At 40.0% G+C, this 16,142-nt stretch overlaps 2 protein-coding genes across 5 annotated transcripts; both read right to left on the bottom strand.

Annotated features, from left to right (window-relative positions):
* Positions 1 to 894: 894 nt before the first annotated feature.
* LOC123996901 (oocyte zinc finger protein XlCOF6-like) lies at positions 895 to 5,685 on the bottom strand. The gene is made up of 6 exons (XM_046300723.1): positions 5,631 to 5,685; positions 4,272 to 4,351; positions 3,931 to 4,134; positions 3,598 to 3,837; positions 3,086 to 3,206; positions 895 to 2,939 (listed from the first exon to the last, which is right to left on the bottom strand). Exons 2-6 carry the CDS (start codon positions 4,320 to 4,322, stop codon positions 1,681 to 1,683), a joined length of 1,875 nt encoding a protein of 624 aa, XP_046156679.1. The 5' UTR covers positions 4,323 to 4,351; positions 5,631 to 5,685; the 3' UTR covers positions 895 to 1,680.
* Positions 5,686 to 5,707: 22 nt separating this feature from the next.
* On the bottom strand, positions 5,708 to 15,486 carry LOC123996902 (zinc finger protein 449-like). Of its 4 annotated transcripts, none has more exons than XM_046300727.1 (6): positions 15,341 to 15,486; positions 12,752 to 12,822; positions 12,417 to 12,614; positions 10,700 to 10,942; positions 6,744 to 6,864; positions 5,708 to 6,485 (listed from the first exon to the last, which is right to left on the bottom strand). In XM_046300727.1, the coding sequence occupies exons 2-6, from the start codon at positions 12,794 to 12,796 to the stop codon at positions 6,142 to 6,144; spliced, it is 951 nt and encodes a 316-aa protein (XP_046156683.1). In that variant the 5' UTR covers positions 12,797 to 12,822; positions 15,341 to 15,486; the 3' UTR covers positions 5,708 to 6,141. The 4 variants fall into 4 exon arrangements, with proteins under 4 accessions (XP_046156683.1, XP_046156680.1, XP_046156681.1 ...); XM_046300724.1 differs by lacking the exon at positions 15,341 to 15,486 and adding an exon at positions 15,229 to 15,319; XM_046300725.1 differs by lacking the exon at positions 15,341 to 15,486 and adding an exon at positions 14,653 to 14,853.
* Between the last annotated feature and the right edge of the window lie 656 nt (positions 15,487 to 16,142).

Raw genomic sequence — 16,142 nt, 5'->3', positions numbered from 1 at the left:
TCACTTTAACCATACCTACATGTGCATACTACCTCAATAAGCCTGACTAACTGGTGTCTGTATATAGCCTTGCTACTATTATTTTCAAATGTCTTTTTACACAGACACACATTTTTTCTCTCGCATTATTGGTTAGAGCCTGTAAGTAAGCATTTCACTGTAACGTCTACCTACACCTGCTGTATTCGGCGCACGTGACAAATAAACTTTGATTTGACCTTACGATTTATTTATTTTAATTTGGTACATGAAGGTGTCAGTAAAAGGACATTTTGTGTGCAAAAGTACATTTGGTGGAAACATGCTCATAAAGGTTCTACAACATTCGCATTAAAATCTATCACCAATTGGATGGAAACCTAGCTAATGCCACCAATGTTGATATTAGCTAAAGGGCCATTCCATAGCAACATGATTATGCTGAGATTCATATTGTTCACTTTGAAATGTGTCAAACTATTCAAGTTTAAGTAAGTGTTTTTGTTATGTTTTCAGTGGACAGTGTTAAAAGTAGGCTACATAATCCTTGTTCAAAAAGTTGTATAGCTTGTTACAGAACTGTGCAAATGCAAACTACATTAAGTGAAGTGGATTCATACCCGGTAAGAGAATGACATCCTGGGTCCCTGAATTGTACTACACAGAAATGCATAATTATATATTTGAATGTCATTCTATTCATGATGATGTAGCCTAAATAGTTAGTGGTAGAAATGAGGTAATATATGCTCTCATCAAAGGTCATGTCATCTTATGGACCTTTGAAAGTGTAATAGATATTTATTTTTTTTTACTCACAAAGCATAAACCTACATTTTCTTCATCTATTTTGCTTTTCAGAATTTGTCAGTGGCATGGTGACACCTGTGAATAATACATCTGAGTGAAAAGACGGACAATTGAATGAATCTTTATTACAACACTGTTATCAATATATTTACCATCAATTGATTCACCCCTTCAAGAACTGCATGTGAAACACACAACTATGTTTGTGTTCTTCCTTGCCAATCAATGACCTGAAGTCAAATGCTTTCAAGTGGAGGTGGATTAGAAATGTCCAAAGAGGGATAGATCCACAAAGATATAGCTACATTTTATTATAACAGATCACACACAGACAGTCTTAGCTTTTATTTGACACCCAACTTGATGCTCGTATGAACTTCACATGTTGGTCCACATGGGTCTTTAAACAGTTTCAAACATACATAGCTAACTACTCTCTTTGTTATACCGTACTAGCACCCTATTTGAAACAACTAGTAACGCTATGTGGAATTGCCCTAATTTATTATATGTGGCACAACATAAGGCTTGTATAGTCAGCTACACACCCAATTTGTCCTCAAATGGCTTTATAAAGCTCATATATATATATATTATTCAGAAATATATTTACCTTTAGCTAGTTACATGGATGATTTTCAGGAGTATCGGAGGGTCAGCTAATATTATTGCGGTTGCACATACAGAATATCGAAAAGTAAAAAGTACCAATACATGTAAAAATACTTTCCTATTTTACTGCCACCTAATGGACATACATGAAAGCGAATCCTACTCCCCTACAGTCGTCAGAGAACAAAAAGGCCTGTCTCTTGAATGATTTTGAACTAGAGATAAATGTACCAAGAAGAACAGACTTATAATTAGATGGCATTGTATTACATTATTATATCATATCTGTACTTCTACAGATGGGGTTGCATTACAATTTTGCTCTGTCTTCATACAGAATCGTTGGTGACGTTTCAAGTTCCCATCATGGTTGAACCCTTTCCCACAGTTAGAGCAGACCACTGTTTTGGTTCTATTATGAATGAGGAGATGGGTTTTCAGGTGAGCCGCTCTGAAGAAACTCTTGTCACACTGAGTGCAGTGAAACGTCTTCTTCCCTGTGTGGCTCTGCTGGTGGCGTTTAAAGTTCCCCCTTAGGCTAAAGCTCTGTCCACACTCAGAGCAGTGGTAAGGCCTCTCTCCGCTGTGTGTCCGTTGGTGGTACGTCAATTCCCATTTCCTACCGAAACATTTTTCACATTGGGGGCAACTGAACGGTTTCTCCCCTGTATGTGTCAACTGATGTCTTCTAAGATCTCTGGAAAAGCCAAAACATTTGTCACACTGAGAGCACTGATAAGGCTTAGGCTTTTCCACTTTGTGTGTTTTCTGGTGTGCATTGAGAATTTCCAGCTGGCCGGAGGACTTCTTACACTCGTGAACATCATAGGACCTCTGTCCAGTGTGGGTCTCCCTTGTATGTGTCAACTGATGTCTCTTAAGGTCTCTGGAAAAGCCAAAACATTTGTCACACAGAGAGCACCGATAAGGCTTTTCTCCTGTATGGGTTTTCTGGTGTGCTTTTAGAGTTTCCGGCCGGTAGAATGACTTCTTACACCTGAGGCAATCAAATGGCCTCTCTTCAGTGTGGGTCATTTGATGTCTTTTTAGATGGGCTGGTCTTCTGTATTCTTTTCCACACTGAGAGCATTTATATGGTCTCTCTCCTGTGTGGCTCTTTTCATGGCTAGTCAGTTGGGTTTGAAATCTGTATCCTTTTCCACACTGAACGCATGTATATGGTCTCTCTACTGTGGGGATCATTTCATAGCTGGTCATATGGGTTTGTCTTCGTAATCCTTTCCCACATCTGTGTTTTTTGAGTGAATCAGCGAAGACGTAGTTATTCCCACAGTCTGCACAGTGATATGGTTTCTCTCCTGTGTGACTCTTCTGATGTGTTTTCATAACATATTTATTGGAGAAGCTCTTGCCACATTGTGGGCACGTGGCTTGTGTTGCTATGATTTTCCGAAACTTTAGCAGAGTGATGTACTCTTCAGGGTGGGCCCTCTTGAGATGCCCGTGAAAAAAGCGTTCTATGGTGAAACCGAGCGTACAATGAGGGCATGGGTAGAAGGACCCCTTTTTAGAGTCACCTAAAGGACAGAGATAAAAACATCAAATTAACTACACTTATTTCATTATAGAGCCACAGTTAGAGAAATTAAACGTGTTATGTACATGTAACACATTATTATATCTCTACACCGTAACTGCAACCCACCCCACCAATTGTACTCACTCAAATCAGCAGAATTAGCTTTCTCATCTGTATCTAGTGTCATCCCTGGATCCAATGATGTCTTGCTGCAATTTTCAATCTTCAATGCTCCTGAATCATCATGCTCATTGTTTTCACAGTCCTTTGAAGCACAAATGAGGCAGGTATTCAGTCAGAAAGTCAGTTACAGTTCAAAAATTGGCAGAATACTAACTAGGCCTAGCACTCAAATCTAGTAGCTACTCAAGAAAGCTATGCTTTGCGTTTGTGAAATCTTAACTTCATTATGAAGTTGAACCTGGCCTACTTCTTGTATATGTCAGTAGCCCACTCCATATGCAGTCACATAGTGGCAGAAAGAATGAAGGTTGAAAGCTAGGTTTGTGGTACACAGCTTTTAAAGGGTAAGGTGCAGAACGGTCAAAACAACTAGGAATGAAGACACCTTTAGTTTGAACCTACAAGAAGCTAACCCTACAAAACATTTAAAAGTGTGTATTTCACTCAGTGCGTTATTAAATGCTTGAACTCACCTGCACATTATCACTTTCCATCTCACTGTCCTCTGTATCCTCTGTATCTGAGCATGATGATGATGATGTTTCCAACGGTTCCCAAGGCACTGGCACTTTCACAACATCCTCATCTTCTGACTTCAACCAGTCTTCATTCTCTTCTTCCTTAACTGTAATTAAGGCAACTTTCTCGTCATCTACTGGCAGAAGGGAGCATTCTTCAGACTCCTCTTTGACTGGGACTGGAGAAGGCAGCACCTGACACAGAGAAAACATCATTCATTCAGCATCATCATTCTAACAATAACTCTGGGCCTCGTAAATGGGCTTGCACAGTGTTGAGGCACTTACCCTTACTTTGAGGTAAGTCATGCTTTTATGTCCACACTCTTGCTCTGTGACTCGGTGGATGACTGAAAGTGGATTAAAGGAGGTATCTTGTTCATCCGGGTCCTCATTTTGACAAACCTGGGATGTTTCAACTCTTAATGGCACGGTTGAAATCTGGAGTTCATCAGCTTCCTCTTTGACCTGCCTCCAATGCAGTGAGGGATCCTAGAACAGACCATGGTTGGGGTTAGAAGAATAACATCTATTTGACCAATAAAACTTGTTAATGCCGCTCGTTTTACATATTGAATAATGAAATCGATTCTCCTTTTGAAGAATGCATGATGTGTGGGTTAACCTACAAAAAGCTCTTCTGGCTGACCACTACTTTCACATCTCCCATATTGATCCATCTTCAGCAGATGATGAACAGACTCGTGACCTGTCAATAACAAAACAACCCACCCAAATGTTTAGTTAGATCACAAGGATCAACAAAGCCCAATGCATGTCAAACAAAAACAATTCAGTGCAAAGTTTAAGTACATTTTCAGAGGGCATTGTTAAAAGTAGTAATAGTGCATAGAGTGGTATGGTTTATTAAAGAACTGTGCAGATGCCAAGTTTGGTAACAGAATGACGGTATGAATCTTTTTTTCTTTACGTGACAACATTTTCCAAAAACGTAAATATCTGCTCCAAATTATAATTCAAAGATGTCTGCAGAAAGAATGGGCAGTCAGCAATATCAACTTTAGTTTGAAAAACAACCTTTGGTTATCAAACTACATCAAGTGGATTAACACACAGTAACAGAACTATGGTAATGGTATGACATCATTGGTCCCTGATTTGTACTCCACATAAATCAATAATTATGGGTTTGAATGTCAGTACATTCATGATGATGTAGCCTGAATAGTTAGAGGTAGAAATATGTAATATGCTCTCAACAAGGTCATTTCTTCTTTTAGCAATGTGTTTTTAAATTTTAAAAGGTAAATTAAAAAACACATACATGTTCTGTATTTTAGCCTGTGATTTAAAACACATTCCGTTTTAAGTATTTTTCTTTGACCTCATAACTCCTCCTTTAGTCTTTGCCTGTATCTTCTTTGCTTTTCAGCATTTGTCAGTGGCATCGTGACAATCTATGAATAATACATTTGAGTGAAATGACTGATGGAAAATTGAATGAATCTTTATTACAACACTAACGTTAGTATCACGATGTTTACAATCAATGTATCACGATGTTTACAATCAATTAATTCACCCCTTCAAGAACTGCATTCGACTAAATACACACAACTGTAATTGTTCCTCGCTTGCTAATAAGAGAACCTCATTAAGTCAAACGCTTTCAAGTGGAGGTGGATTCGAAAAGTCCAAAGCGGGACAGCGAGCTTGCTCCACAATGATATCCCAGCTGCATTTGATAATGAAGTACGACAGACACGCACTCTTAGCTTTCATTTGACACGCTCCTTTGAACGACACACGTTGGTCCTAATGGGTCCTTCATAATACCTTGCCTTCAAACATGTATGGCTAGTCTTTGTTATACCGGTACTGTACTAGTACGCGGAATTGCCCTAAAGCATACTAGCTAACGTTAGCTAACTAAAGTTATCTGTTATAGCTGGAAAACAGATGGATAGTTAGCCCAACTTGTCATCAAATGGCAATAAAGCTCATATAAACAAGGAAAATATATTTACCTGCTTGCTAGTTACATAGACATATCTAAATCTCAGGGAATATTATTAAGGTTGCACATACGGAAACTCGAAAAGACCAATTTTAAAATATTTTATTTTCCTTTCAAATGTATTTTACTGCCATCTGCTGGGCATACATTTACATGAATCCTACTACCACGAATCCTACGTCAGATAAGAAAAAGGCCTGTCTTGAATGATTTACATTTTCAACTAGACCAATGTACCAATAACATACTTAATTAGGTGGCAGTGTATTACATCAGTTACATTATTATATATTTATTATATGTTCTTTATTGCAATCCTCTGACACCTACTCACGAAAGATCATATGTACTTCTTCCGCTTACTCGGTCTTTACACAGAATCGTTGGTGACGTTTTAAGTTACGTCCTGATTGAATCCTATCCCCAAACAGAGCATTTAAATGGTCCCCCTCCTGTATGGATAATTTCATGGCTGGTCAGACTGGTTCGTCCTCTGAATCCTTTGCCACACTCGAGAGCATTTATATGCTCTCCCCAGCGTGAGTCCATCTGTGTCTTTTAAGTGCATCAGCATAGACAAAGCTCTTCCCACAGTCTGCACAGTGATGAGATTTCTTCCCTGCATGAGTCCTCTGATGCGTTTGCATAACGTATTTATTGGTGAAGCTCTTGCCACATTGCGGGCATGTGGCTGGGGTCACCCGTAAACTCCCTCTTTTATAGGCTTTGATTTTCCCAGTCTTCAGCATTTCAATGTAATCTTTAGGGTGGTCCCTCTTCAGGTGCCCAAGGAAAAAGCGTTCTATGGTGAAGCCGATTGCACAATGGGGGCAGGGGTAGAAGGAGGACCCCCCTTCAAAGCCACCTACAGGAAAGTGAGAAGAACATCAAATGAACTCAAGTTCTACTCCATTAGATCCATTCCACTGGGCACACACTGGTTGAATCAATGTTGTTTCCACGTCATTTCAATGGAATGACGTTGAACCAACGTGGAATAGATGTTGAATTGATGTTTGTGCCCAGTGAGATAGTTAATGAGCAATGAAACATTTGTCATTTACATGTAACAAATTATTATATCTAGACCATAACTACAACCCACCCCACCAATGGTACTCACTGAAATCAACAGCATTAGCTTTCTCATCTCTATCTGGTACCGTCCCTGTATCCAATGATGTCCTGCTGCAATCTTTAATCTTCACTCCTCTTGAAACATCAAGCTCATGGTTTTCACAGTCCTTTGAAGCAGAGATAAGAGGGATTCAGTTCAGTCAGAAAGTCAGTTCCCTGGGCACACGACGTAATTTCAAGGTGGAACTTTTTATAATATTTGGTTGAGACGTTGATCAATGAGTTTAACCTTTATTCACCCGCTCAAAAAGACAGCCAGAAGTTTGTTGAATTCCCAATGTGTAATCACTATGCTTTCAAACATCTAAAAGAACAATTGAATAACAATGTCAGATTTTTGGTTTAGTTGTCATCTACACTGAAACTACAAGGCATTATGAACACTCTTTCCATGACATGTGTGCCATTCAGAGGGTGAATGGGCAAGACAAAAAATGTAAGTGAACTGGGTATGGTAGTAGGTGCCAGGTGCACCGGTTTGTGTCAAGAACTTGGCCACGACTGCACAGCTCCAACACCATCATTAAGTATGCAGACGACATAACAGTAGTAGGCCTGATCACCGACAACAATGAAACGGCCTATAGGGAGGTTTTCGGAGAACTGACCGTGTGGTGTGAGGACAACAACCTCTCCCTCAATGTGAGCAAGACTAAGGAGCTGATCGTGGACTCCAGGAAAAGGCGGGCCGAACAGGCTCCCATTAACATCAACGGGGCTGTAGTGGGTCGAGAGTTTCAAGTTCCTTGGTGTCCACATCACCAAAGAACTATCGTAGTCCAAACACGCCAAGACAGTCGTGAAGAGGGCACGACAGAGCCTTCCATCAGGAGACTGAAAAGATATGGCATGGGTCCCCAAAAGTTTCTACAGCTGCACCATTGAGAGCATCCTGACCGGTTGCATCACCGTCTGTCTGGTATGGCAACTGTTCGGCATCTGACCGTAAGGCGCTACAGAGGGTAGTGCAAATGGCCCAGCACATCATTTGGGCCAAGCTTCCTGCCACCCAGGACCGAAATAATAGGCGGTGTCAGAGGAAATCCCATAAGATTGTCAGAGACTCCAGTCACCCAAAAATGTTAAATGTGTCACTCATAATACCCCATAATGTCAAAGTGGAATTGTTTATAGACATTTTTTTTAAATGAATTAATAATGAAAAGCAGAGATATCGTGAGTCAACAAGTATTCAACCCCTTTGAGGCAAGCTTAAATAAGTTCAGCCGTAAAAATGTGCCAAACCAGTCACATAATACGTTGCAAGGACTCATTCTGTGTGCAATAGTGTTTAACGTGATTTTTGAATGACGACCTCATCTCTGTATCCCACACATATACTGAACAAAATTATAAATGCAACATGGAAGTGTTGGTCCCATGATTCATGAGCTGAAATAAAAGATACCATAAAGGTTCCATATGCACAAAAAGCTTATTTCTCTAATATTTTGTGCACAAATTTGTTTACATCCCTTTTAGTGAGCATTTCCACTTTGCCAAGATAATCCACCCACCTGACAGGTGTGGCATATCAAGAAGCTGATTAAACAGCATGATCATTACACAGGTGCACCTTGCGCTGGGGACAATACTGACCTACCAACCAAAAAGGCAGTAACAAACTAATTTTGGACCAAATGAGCAATGTCATTTTTGCTACATTAAATACATGCTTAATCATGTGGACAAGTATCCTGCCTCTATTGTATTGTGTTTTGGAGAAAATTGGGGTCATGTTAGCAATAACTGCAAAAAAGTTACTGTGAAACCAAGGTAAAATAAAAGCAATTTCTCTCAGTTCCACACTATGAGCAGTTACTGCCTTTTTGCTTGGTAGGGTAGAATAAAAAACCACTAAAATATGCAGTTTTATCACACAACACGACAAGATTTTAGGGAGCGTGTGATTGGCATGCTGATTACAAGAATGTTGTGTTAATTTCTCTATCATAGGCCACCTCCAATGTCATTTTAGAGAATTTGTAAGTACGTCCAACTGACGTCACAAAAGCAGACAACGTGTAACCAAGCCAGCCCAAGACATTCACATCCGACTTTTTCACCTGCGGGATCGTGTGAGACAAGCCAGCAGGACAGCTGATGAAACTGAGGAGCATTTCTGTCTGTAATAAAGCCTTTTGGTGTGGGAAAAACTCATTCTGATTGGCTGAGCCTGGCTCCCCAGTGGGTGGGCCTCTGCCCAGTCATGTGAAATCCATAGATTAGGGGTTAATGAATGTATTTCAATTGACTGATTTCCTTATATGAACTGTAACTCAGTAAAATCGTTGCATGTTGTGTTTATATTTTTGTTCAAGGTCCCTCAGTTGAGCAGTGAATTTCAAACAGATTCAACCACAAAGGGAGGTTTTCCCAATGCCTTACATTTTTTACCCATCTGCCAATAGGTTCCACTTGTAAATAGAGCAAACATTGAATATCCCTTTGAGCATGGTGAAGTTCTTCTTTATACTTTGGCTGGTGTATCAATACACCCAGTCACTACAAAGATACAGGCGTCCTTCCCACTCAGTTGCCGGAGAGGAAGGAAACCACTCAGGGATTACACCATGAGCCCAAAGGTGAGTTTAATGGCTGTGATAGGAGATAACTGTTGATGGATCAACAACATTGTCATTTAGCTTAGTATTGTGGAGTAACTACAGAGTGAAAGGAGGAAGCCTGCACAGAATACAAATATTCCAAAACATGCAATAATGCACAAAAGTAAAACTGCCAAAAATGTGTCAAAGAAATGAACTTCATGTCTTGAATACAAAGTGTTATGCTTGGGGAAAATCCAACATCACCACAGAGTACCACTCTTCATATTTTCAAGCATGGTGTTGGCTGCATTATTTTATGGGTATGATTGTCATCGGCAAGGACTAGGGAGATTTGTAGGATAAAAAGGAAACTGAATAGAGCCAAGCTCAGGCAACAACAAAATAAGTATGCTTTCCAACAGACACTGGGAAACAAACGCACCTTTCAGCAGGACAATAACCTAAAATAACCTAAGGCCAAATCTACACTGGAGTTGCTTACCAAGACAAAATTGAATGTTCCTGAGTGGCCGAGTTACAGTTGACTTCAAATTGGCTTGAAAAATCGATGGCAAGACTTGAAAATAGCTGTCTAGCAAAGATCAACAACCAACTTGACAGAGCTTGAATAATATTTTTTTTTTTAAGAATGTGCAAATATTGTACAATCCAGGTGTTCAAAGCTCTTAGACTTACCCAGAAAGACTCACAGCTGTATTCGCTGCACAGGTGATTCTAACAACTCAAGGGTGTGAATTCCTATGTAAATGAGACATTTCTGTATTTCATGTTCAATAAATTTGCTAAATGGTCTTAAAACATGTTTTCACTTTGTCATTATGGGGTATTATGTGTCAAGGGGTGAGAGAAAAAAAAAAATAATTTGAATAAATGTTGAATTCAGGCGGTAAAAACAAAATGTGGAATAAGTAGAGGGGAATTAATACTTTCTGAAGCTACGTCACAATAAGTTGCCAAATTGCATTGATTCAACAAGTTTTTTGCCCAGTGGGTTACCTTTAAGAATTGGCTGAATACTAACTAGGCCGGGCACTCAAGCTAGTAGCTGCTCAAGAAAGCTATGCTTTGTGTTTGTGAAATCTTAACGTTGTTATGAAGCTATAGGCTTAAATTTAGACATTATCGCCACACTGATACCTGGCCTACTTCTTGTATATTTCAGTAGCCCACTCCATATGCAGTCACAGTGGCAGAAAGAATGAAGACTGAAAGCTAGATTTGTGGTACACCGCGTATAACAGGTAGGATGCAGAATGGTGAAAACAACGAGTGGAATGAATGAACTTTTAGTATGGACCTTCAAGAAGCTAACCCTACAAAACATCTCAAAGTGTGTATTTCACTCAGTACGTTAATACATGCTTGAACTCACCTGCACATTATCACTTTCCATCTCACTGTCCTCTGTATCCTCTGTATCTGAGCATGATGATGATGATGATGTTTCCAACGGTTCCCAAGGCACTGGCACTTTCACAACATCCTCATCTTCTGACTTCAACCCATCTTCATCCTCTTCCTTCTTCACTGTAAATAGGGCAACTTTCTCGTCATCTACTGGCAGAAGGGAGCATTCTTCAGACTCCTCTTTGACTGGGACTGGAGAAGGCGGCACCTGACACAGAAAACAAAGTACCAGTCACAAGTTTGGACACACCTACTCATTCAAGGGTTTCTCTATTTATTTATTTTTTACTATTTTCTACATTGTAGAATAGTAGTGAAGACATCAAAACTATGAAATAACACATATGGAATCAAGTAGTAATCATTTTTTAAGTTTTTAAAAATCAAAATATATTTTATATTTAATATTATTTAATGTAGCCACCCTTTGCCTTGATGACAGCTTTGCACACACTTGGAATTCTCTCAACCAGCTTCATAATGCATTTCAATTAAAAAGGTGTGCCTTGTTAAAAGTTAATTTGTGGAATAGCTTCATTACTTTCCTTCTTAATGCGTTTGAGCCAATCAGTTGTGTTGTGACAAGGTAGGGGTGGTATACAGAAGACAGCCCTATTTGGCAAAAGACCAAGTCCAAATTATGGCAAGAACAGCTCAAATAAGCAAAGAGAAACGACAGTCCATCATTACTTTAAAACATGAAGACCAGTCAATCCAAAAAATGTCAAGAACTTTGAAAGTTTCTTCAAGTGCAGTTGCAAAAACCATCAAGAGCTGAAACTGTCTCTCATGGGATCGCCGCCACAGGTAAGGAAGACCCAGAGTTACCTCTGCTGCAGAGGATAAGTTAATTAGAGCCTCAGAAATTGCAGCCCAAATTAATTGCTTCAGAGTTCAATTAAGAGACATCTGAACAGTTGATATTGAGATTCATGGTCGAATTACTGCAAAGAAACCACTACTAAAAGACCCCAATGAGAAGAGTTGCTTGGGCCAAAAAACACGAACAATGGACATTAACCCAGTGGAAATCTGTCCTTTGGTCTGATGAGTCCAAATTTGAGATTTTTGGTTCCAACCACTGTCTTCATGAGCTGCAGAGTAGATGAATGGATGATCTCTGCATGTGTGGTTCCCACCGTGAAGCATGGAGGAGGTGGTGTGATGGTGCTTTGCTGGTGACACTGTCAGTGATTTATTTAGAATTAAAGGCACACTTAAGCAGCATGGCTACCACAGCATTCTGCAGCAATACACCATCACATCTGGTTTGTGCTTAGTGGGACTCATTTGTTTTTCAACAGGACAATAACGCAAAACACACCTCCAAGCTGTGCAAGGGCTATTTGACCAAGAAGGAGAGTGATTGAGTGCTGCATCAGATGACCTGGCCTCCACAATAATCCGATCTCAACCCAATTGAGATGGTTTGGGATGAGTTGGACCGCAGACTGAAGGAAAAGCAGCCAACAGGTCCTCAGCATACTCTTTCAAGACTGTTGGAAAAGCATTCCAGGTGAAACTGGTTGAGAGAATGCCAAGCGTTTGCAAAGCTGTTATCAAGGCAATGGGTGGCTACTTTGAAACCATTGAATGAGTAGGTGTCCAAACTTTGACTGGTACTGTAATTCTAACACATCTGGGCCTTGTAAGTGGGCTTGCAGTGTAAAAGAGATACTTACCTTTAGATGTGTCATGTCTCTATGTCCACACTCCTGCTCTGTGACTCCATGCATGTCTGAAACTGTGTCAAAGGAAGGATCTTGTTCATCGGGGTCCTCCTTTTGACAAACCTGGGATGTTTCAACTCCTAACGACACAGCTGAAATCGGAAATTCTTCAGCCTCCTCTTTAACCTCACTCCAATGCAGTGAGGGATCCTAGAACAGACCACCGTTGGTGTTAGAAGAATAAACTCAATTTGACCAATAAAACCTGTTAATGGATAGCAGATTTAGTTTAGATGTAAAACTAAATATTTTATCATTTTGAAGAACGAATAAAAATGTGGGTTAACTTCTTCTGGCTGATCACTGCTTTCACATCTCCCATATTGATCCATCTTCAGTAGATGAACAGACTCGTGACCTGTCAATAACAAAACAAACCACCCAAATGTTGAGTTAGATCAATTAGGATTCAGTACCTTGTCAGCTCGGTTTCTGGCCCGGCGCTCTTAACCGCTAAGCTACCTTCCCCCCTGATGTTAGCTTAAGGGCAATTCCAAAGTTTCTCTTTGACCTCAACTTCCCTCTTTTTTGCTTTTCAGCATTTGTCAGTGGCATGGTGACAATCTGTGGAAAAAAAACATTTGAGTGGAATGACTGATGGACATGTGAATTAATCTTTATTACAACATTAGTATCAAGATGTTTACAATCAATTAATTCACCCCTTGAAAACAACTGCATTTGCTAAATCAAACACGTGTTCCTCCCCCAGCCAATCAGTGACAGTCTTCAAAGTTTCCGTCCAAAACACTTTCAAGTGGATATGGATTCAAAATGTCCAAAGAGGGATAGATCCACAATGATATCACAGCTGCATTTGCACAGATCCATATACTGTGTGTGCCTCCAGTTGACAAACTACACTTCCTCCCCAGCTACGCTTACTCCAGGCTTTACCAAATTAATTTCATTTTTTGCCCTAGCACTACACAGCTGATTCAAATAATCAACTAATAATCAAGCATTAGGGCCTGGTCCGGGGGTGAACATCATGTCCACGTTAATGATCGCTGTTCTGATGTTCAGAAGCTCTTTTCGGTCATAGGAAATGGAGGAAACGTTATGTACAAACAGTTAAAATCAGCACTCCCCCCCCCCAACCAGTAAAATGGCTGCTATCCAATCCAGCGCCATTCTCTCAATGTTTGATAGATAAATTAAAATCCTGTGCAAGTTTTCACCATTATGCTACCTTAATTTTGCTCACTCAGAGCTATGGCTAATTTAGGTTCCAAATGTCCACCAACAAGTTGGAAAATGGACCCAAAAAGTATGTATACACAAAAAGCTTTTCTCTGCAGTTTTGTACGCAAATGTGTTTACAAGCCAGTTTGAGTATTTCTCCTTTGCCAAGATAATCCATCCACCTGACATTCGTGGCATATCCGGAAGCTGATTAAACAGCATGATCAGGGGACAATAAAAACCCACTAAAATGTGTAGTTTTGTCTAAACACAATGCCACAGATGTCTCAAGTTCTGAGGGAGTGTGCAATTCTCATGGTGAGTGCAGGAATGTGCACCAGAGCAGTTGCTAGAGAATTTAAATGTTAATGTCGCTCCCCCAAGCCACCTCCAAAGTAGTTTTCGAGAATATGGCAGTACATCCTAACGGTCTCAAACAATCATCTGAGACCAGCCACCCAGACAGCTGATGAAACAGTGGGTTTGCACAAACAAAGAATTTCTGCACAAACTGTCAGAAACCGCATCAGGCAAGCTCACCTGCTTGCTCGTCGTCCTCACCTGGGTTTTGACCAAACTGCAGTTCGGAGTTGTAACTGACTTCAGTGGGCAAACGCTCACATTTGATGGCCACTGCCACGTTGGAGAAGTGCGCTCTTCACGGATGAATCACGGTTTCAACGATATTGGGCAGATGGCAAACATTGTGTATGGCGTCGTATGGTGTGAACAGTTTGCTGATGTCAACGTTGTGAAAGGATTGCTCAATGGTGGGGTCATGGTATGCGCAAGCATAAACTATAGACAACGAACACAATTGCATTTTAATTTATGGCAATTTGAATGCACAGAGATACCGTGATAAGATCCTGAGGCCCGTTGTCGTGCCATTCATCCGCCGCCATCACCTCTTGTTTCAGCATAATAATGTAAGGCTCTGTAGTCTGTACACAATTCATGGATGTTGAAAATGTCCCAGTTTTTTCATGGCCTGCATACTCACCATACATTTCACCCATTGAGCATGTTTGGGATGCTTTGGACGTGTGCGATAGCGTGTTCCAGTTCCCGACAATATTCAGCCACTTAGCACAGCCATTGAAGCGGTGTGGGACAACATTCCACAAGCAGGCTGATCAACTCTATGCGAATGAGATGTGTTGTGCTGCATGAGGCAAAAGGTGGTCACACCAGACACTGACTGGTTCTGATCCACGCCGCTACCTTTTTTTATGTAGGTATTTGTGACCAACAAATGCATAGCTGTATTCCCAGGCATGTGAAATCCATTGATTGGGGCCTAATCTATTTATATTGACTGATTACCTTAACTGTAACTCAGTAAAATCTTTGAAATTGTTGCATGTTGCGTTTATTTATATTGATGTATACTAGTTCGTGGAATTGCCCAAAAGCTAACGTTGGCTTGTAGCTAGATAGCTATCTATTATATTCTAGCTAGATAATCCGATTCTATTTGGCAAAATGATGGCTTCTACAGATAGCTACACAACCAACTTGTCATCAAATAAAGTTCATATATGTTTAGATAAATATATACGCATAAAAATATATTTACCTGTAACATGGATGTTTTCAGAAGTATCCGATACTCGGGGAATATTATTGCGGTTGCACATACGGAAACTCGAAAAGACCAAAATACCAGATTTTGAAAATACATTCCTTACCTTTAAAGGCTATTTTTTTGCTACCTCAGCTGGACATGCATGAAAGTGAATCATACTTCCCTGCAATTGGCACGTCAAAAGAACGAAGCCTTCTTGGATAAAAATAACGTTCAATGAATTTGAACGAGACCAATGTACCAACAATGTACCGTTAGACCCCTTTCTGTGTTTGCAAACATTGTGGCACGATGGCAATGCGCGAAAGTTAGTGACAGAACATGGGGGAGTTCTTACAGAAAGCCAGCAAAAAAACAAACATATATTTAGATGTTGTTTAAGAGTGTTTGTCATATTACTTTTGGATTATAATTGGTTTTTAAGGCTCGTATGAATGTCTTGCTTAATATGTTTGTGTCATCATCGCAAATCAACAGTATTAGACTTTTTTTTTTACACTTTCACTCCAAGCAGTAAAATGTCTCTGGCTTCTTTTTTTTTTACAAAGATCACAATCAAATATAATATTATTGACTGTTCAATCAAGAATCAAAACATAATTGCATGATAACCCCAAAAAGTTTTGTTTAGAAGTAATAACAACGTAAATCTAGGCTATGTTGAATGAGCGCAGATGGCGATGGTTTTCTTACTGCAGCCAAGAGTCTCGCGCATCTGTGCTGGAAAGAGGTCTAATGGAGCTCGTTTATTCCCGCTTTCCCATTTGACTGGAACTCACTGAAGTCAAGTTTTCGTAGTTCCGAGTTAAGTTGTTTTGAGCCAGGCCCAAACCATGCTTCATTCATAGCATGGCCAATGTTGAATGTTTATCATTTTTATTTGGGGAAAAGAGACCCTTAATCCC

The sequence above is a fragment of the Oncorhynchus gorbuscha genome, linkage group LG15 (assembly GCF_021184085.1).
Source record: "Oncorhynchus gorbuscha isolate QuinsamMale2020 ecotype Even-year linkage group LG15, OgorEven_v1.0, whole genome shotgun sequence".
Classification (NCBI taxonomy): Eukaryota; Metazoa; Chordata; class Actinopteri; order Salmoniformes; family Salmonidae; genus Oncorhynchus; species Oncorhynchus gorbuscha.
The sequence above is the reverse complement of the archived record's forward strand: the minus strand, read 5'-3'. Positions and strand labels throughout refer to the sequence as shown.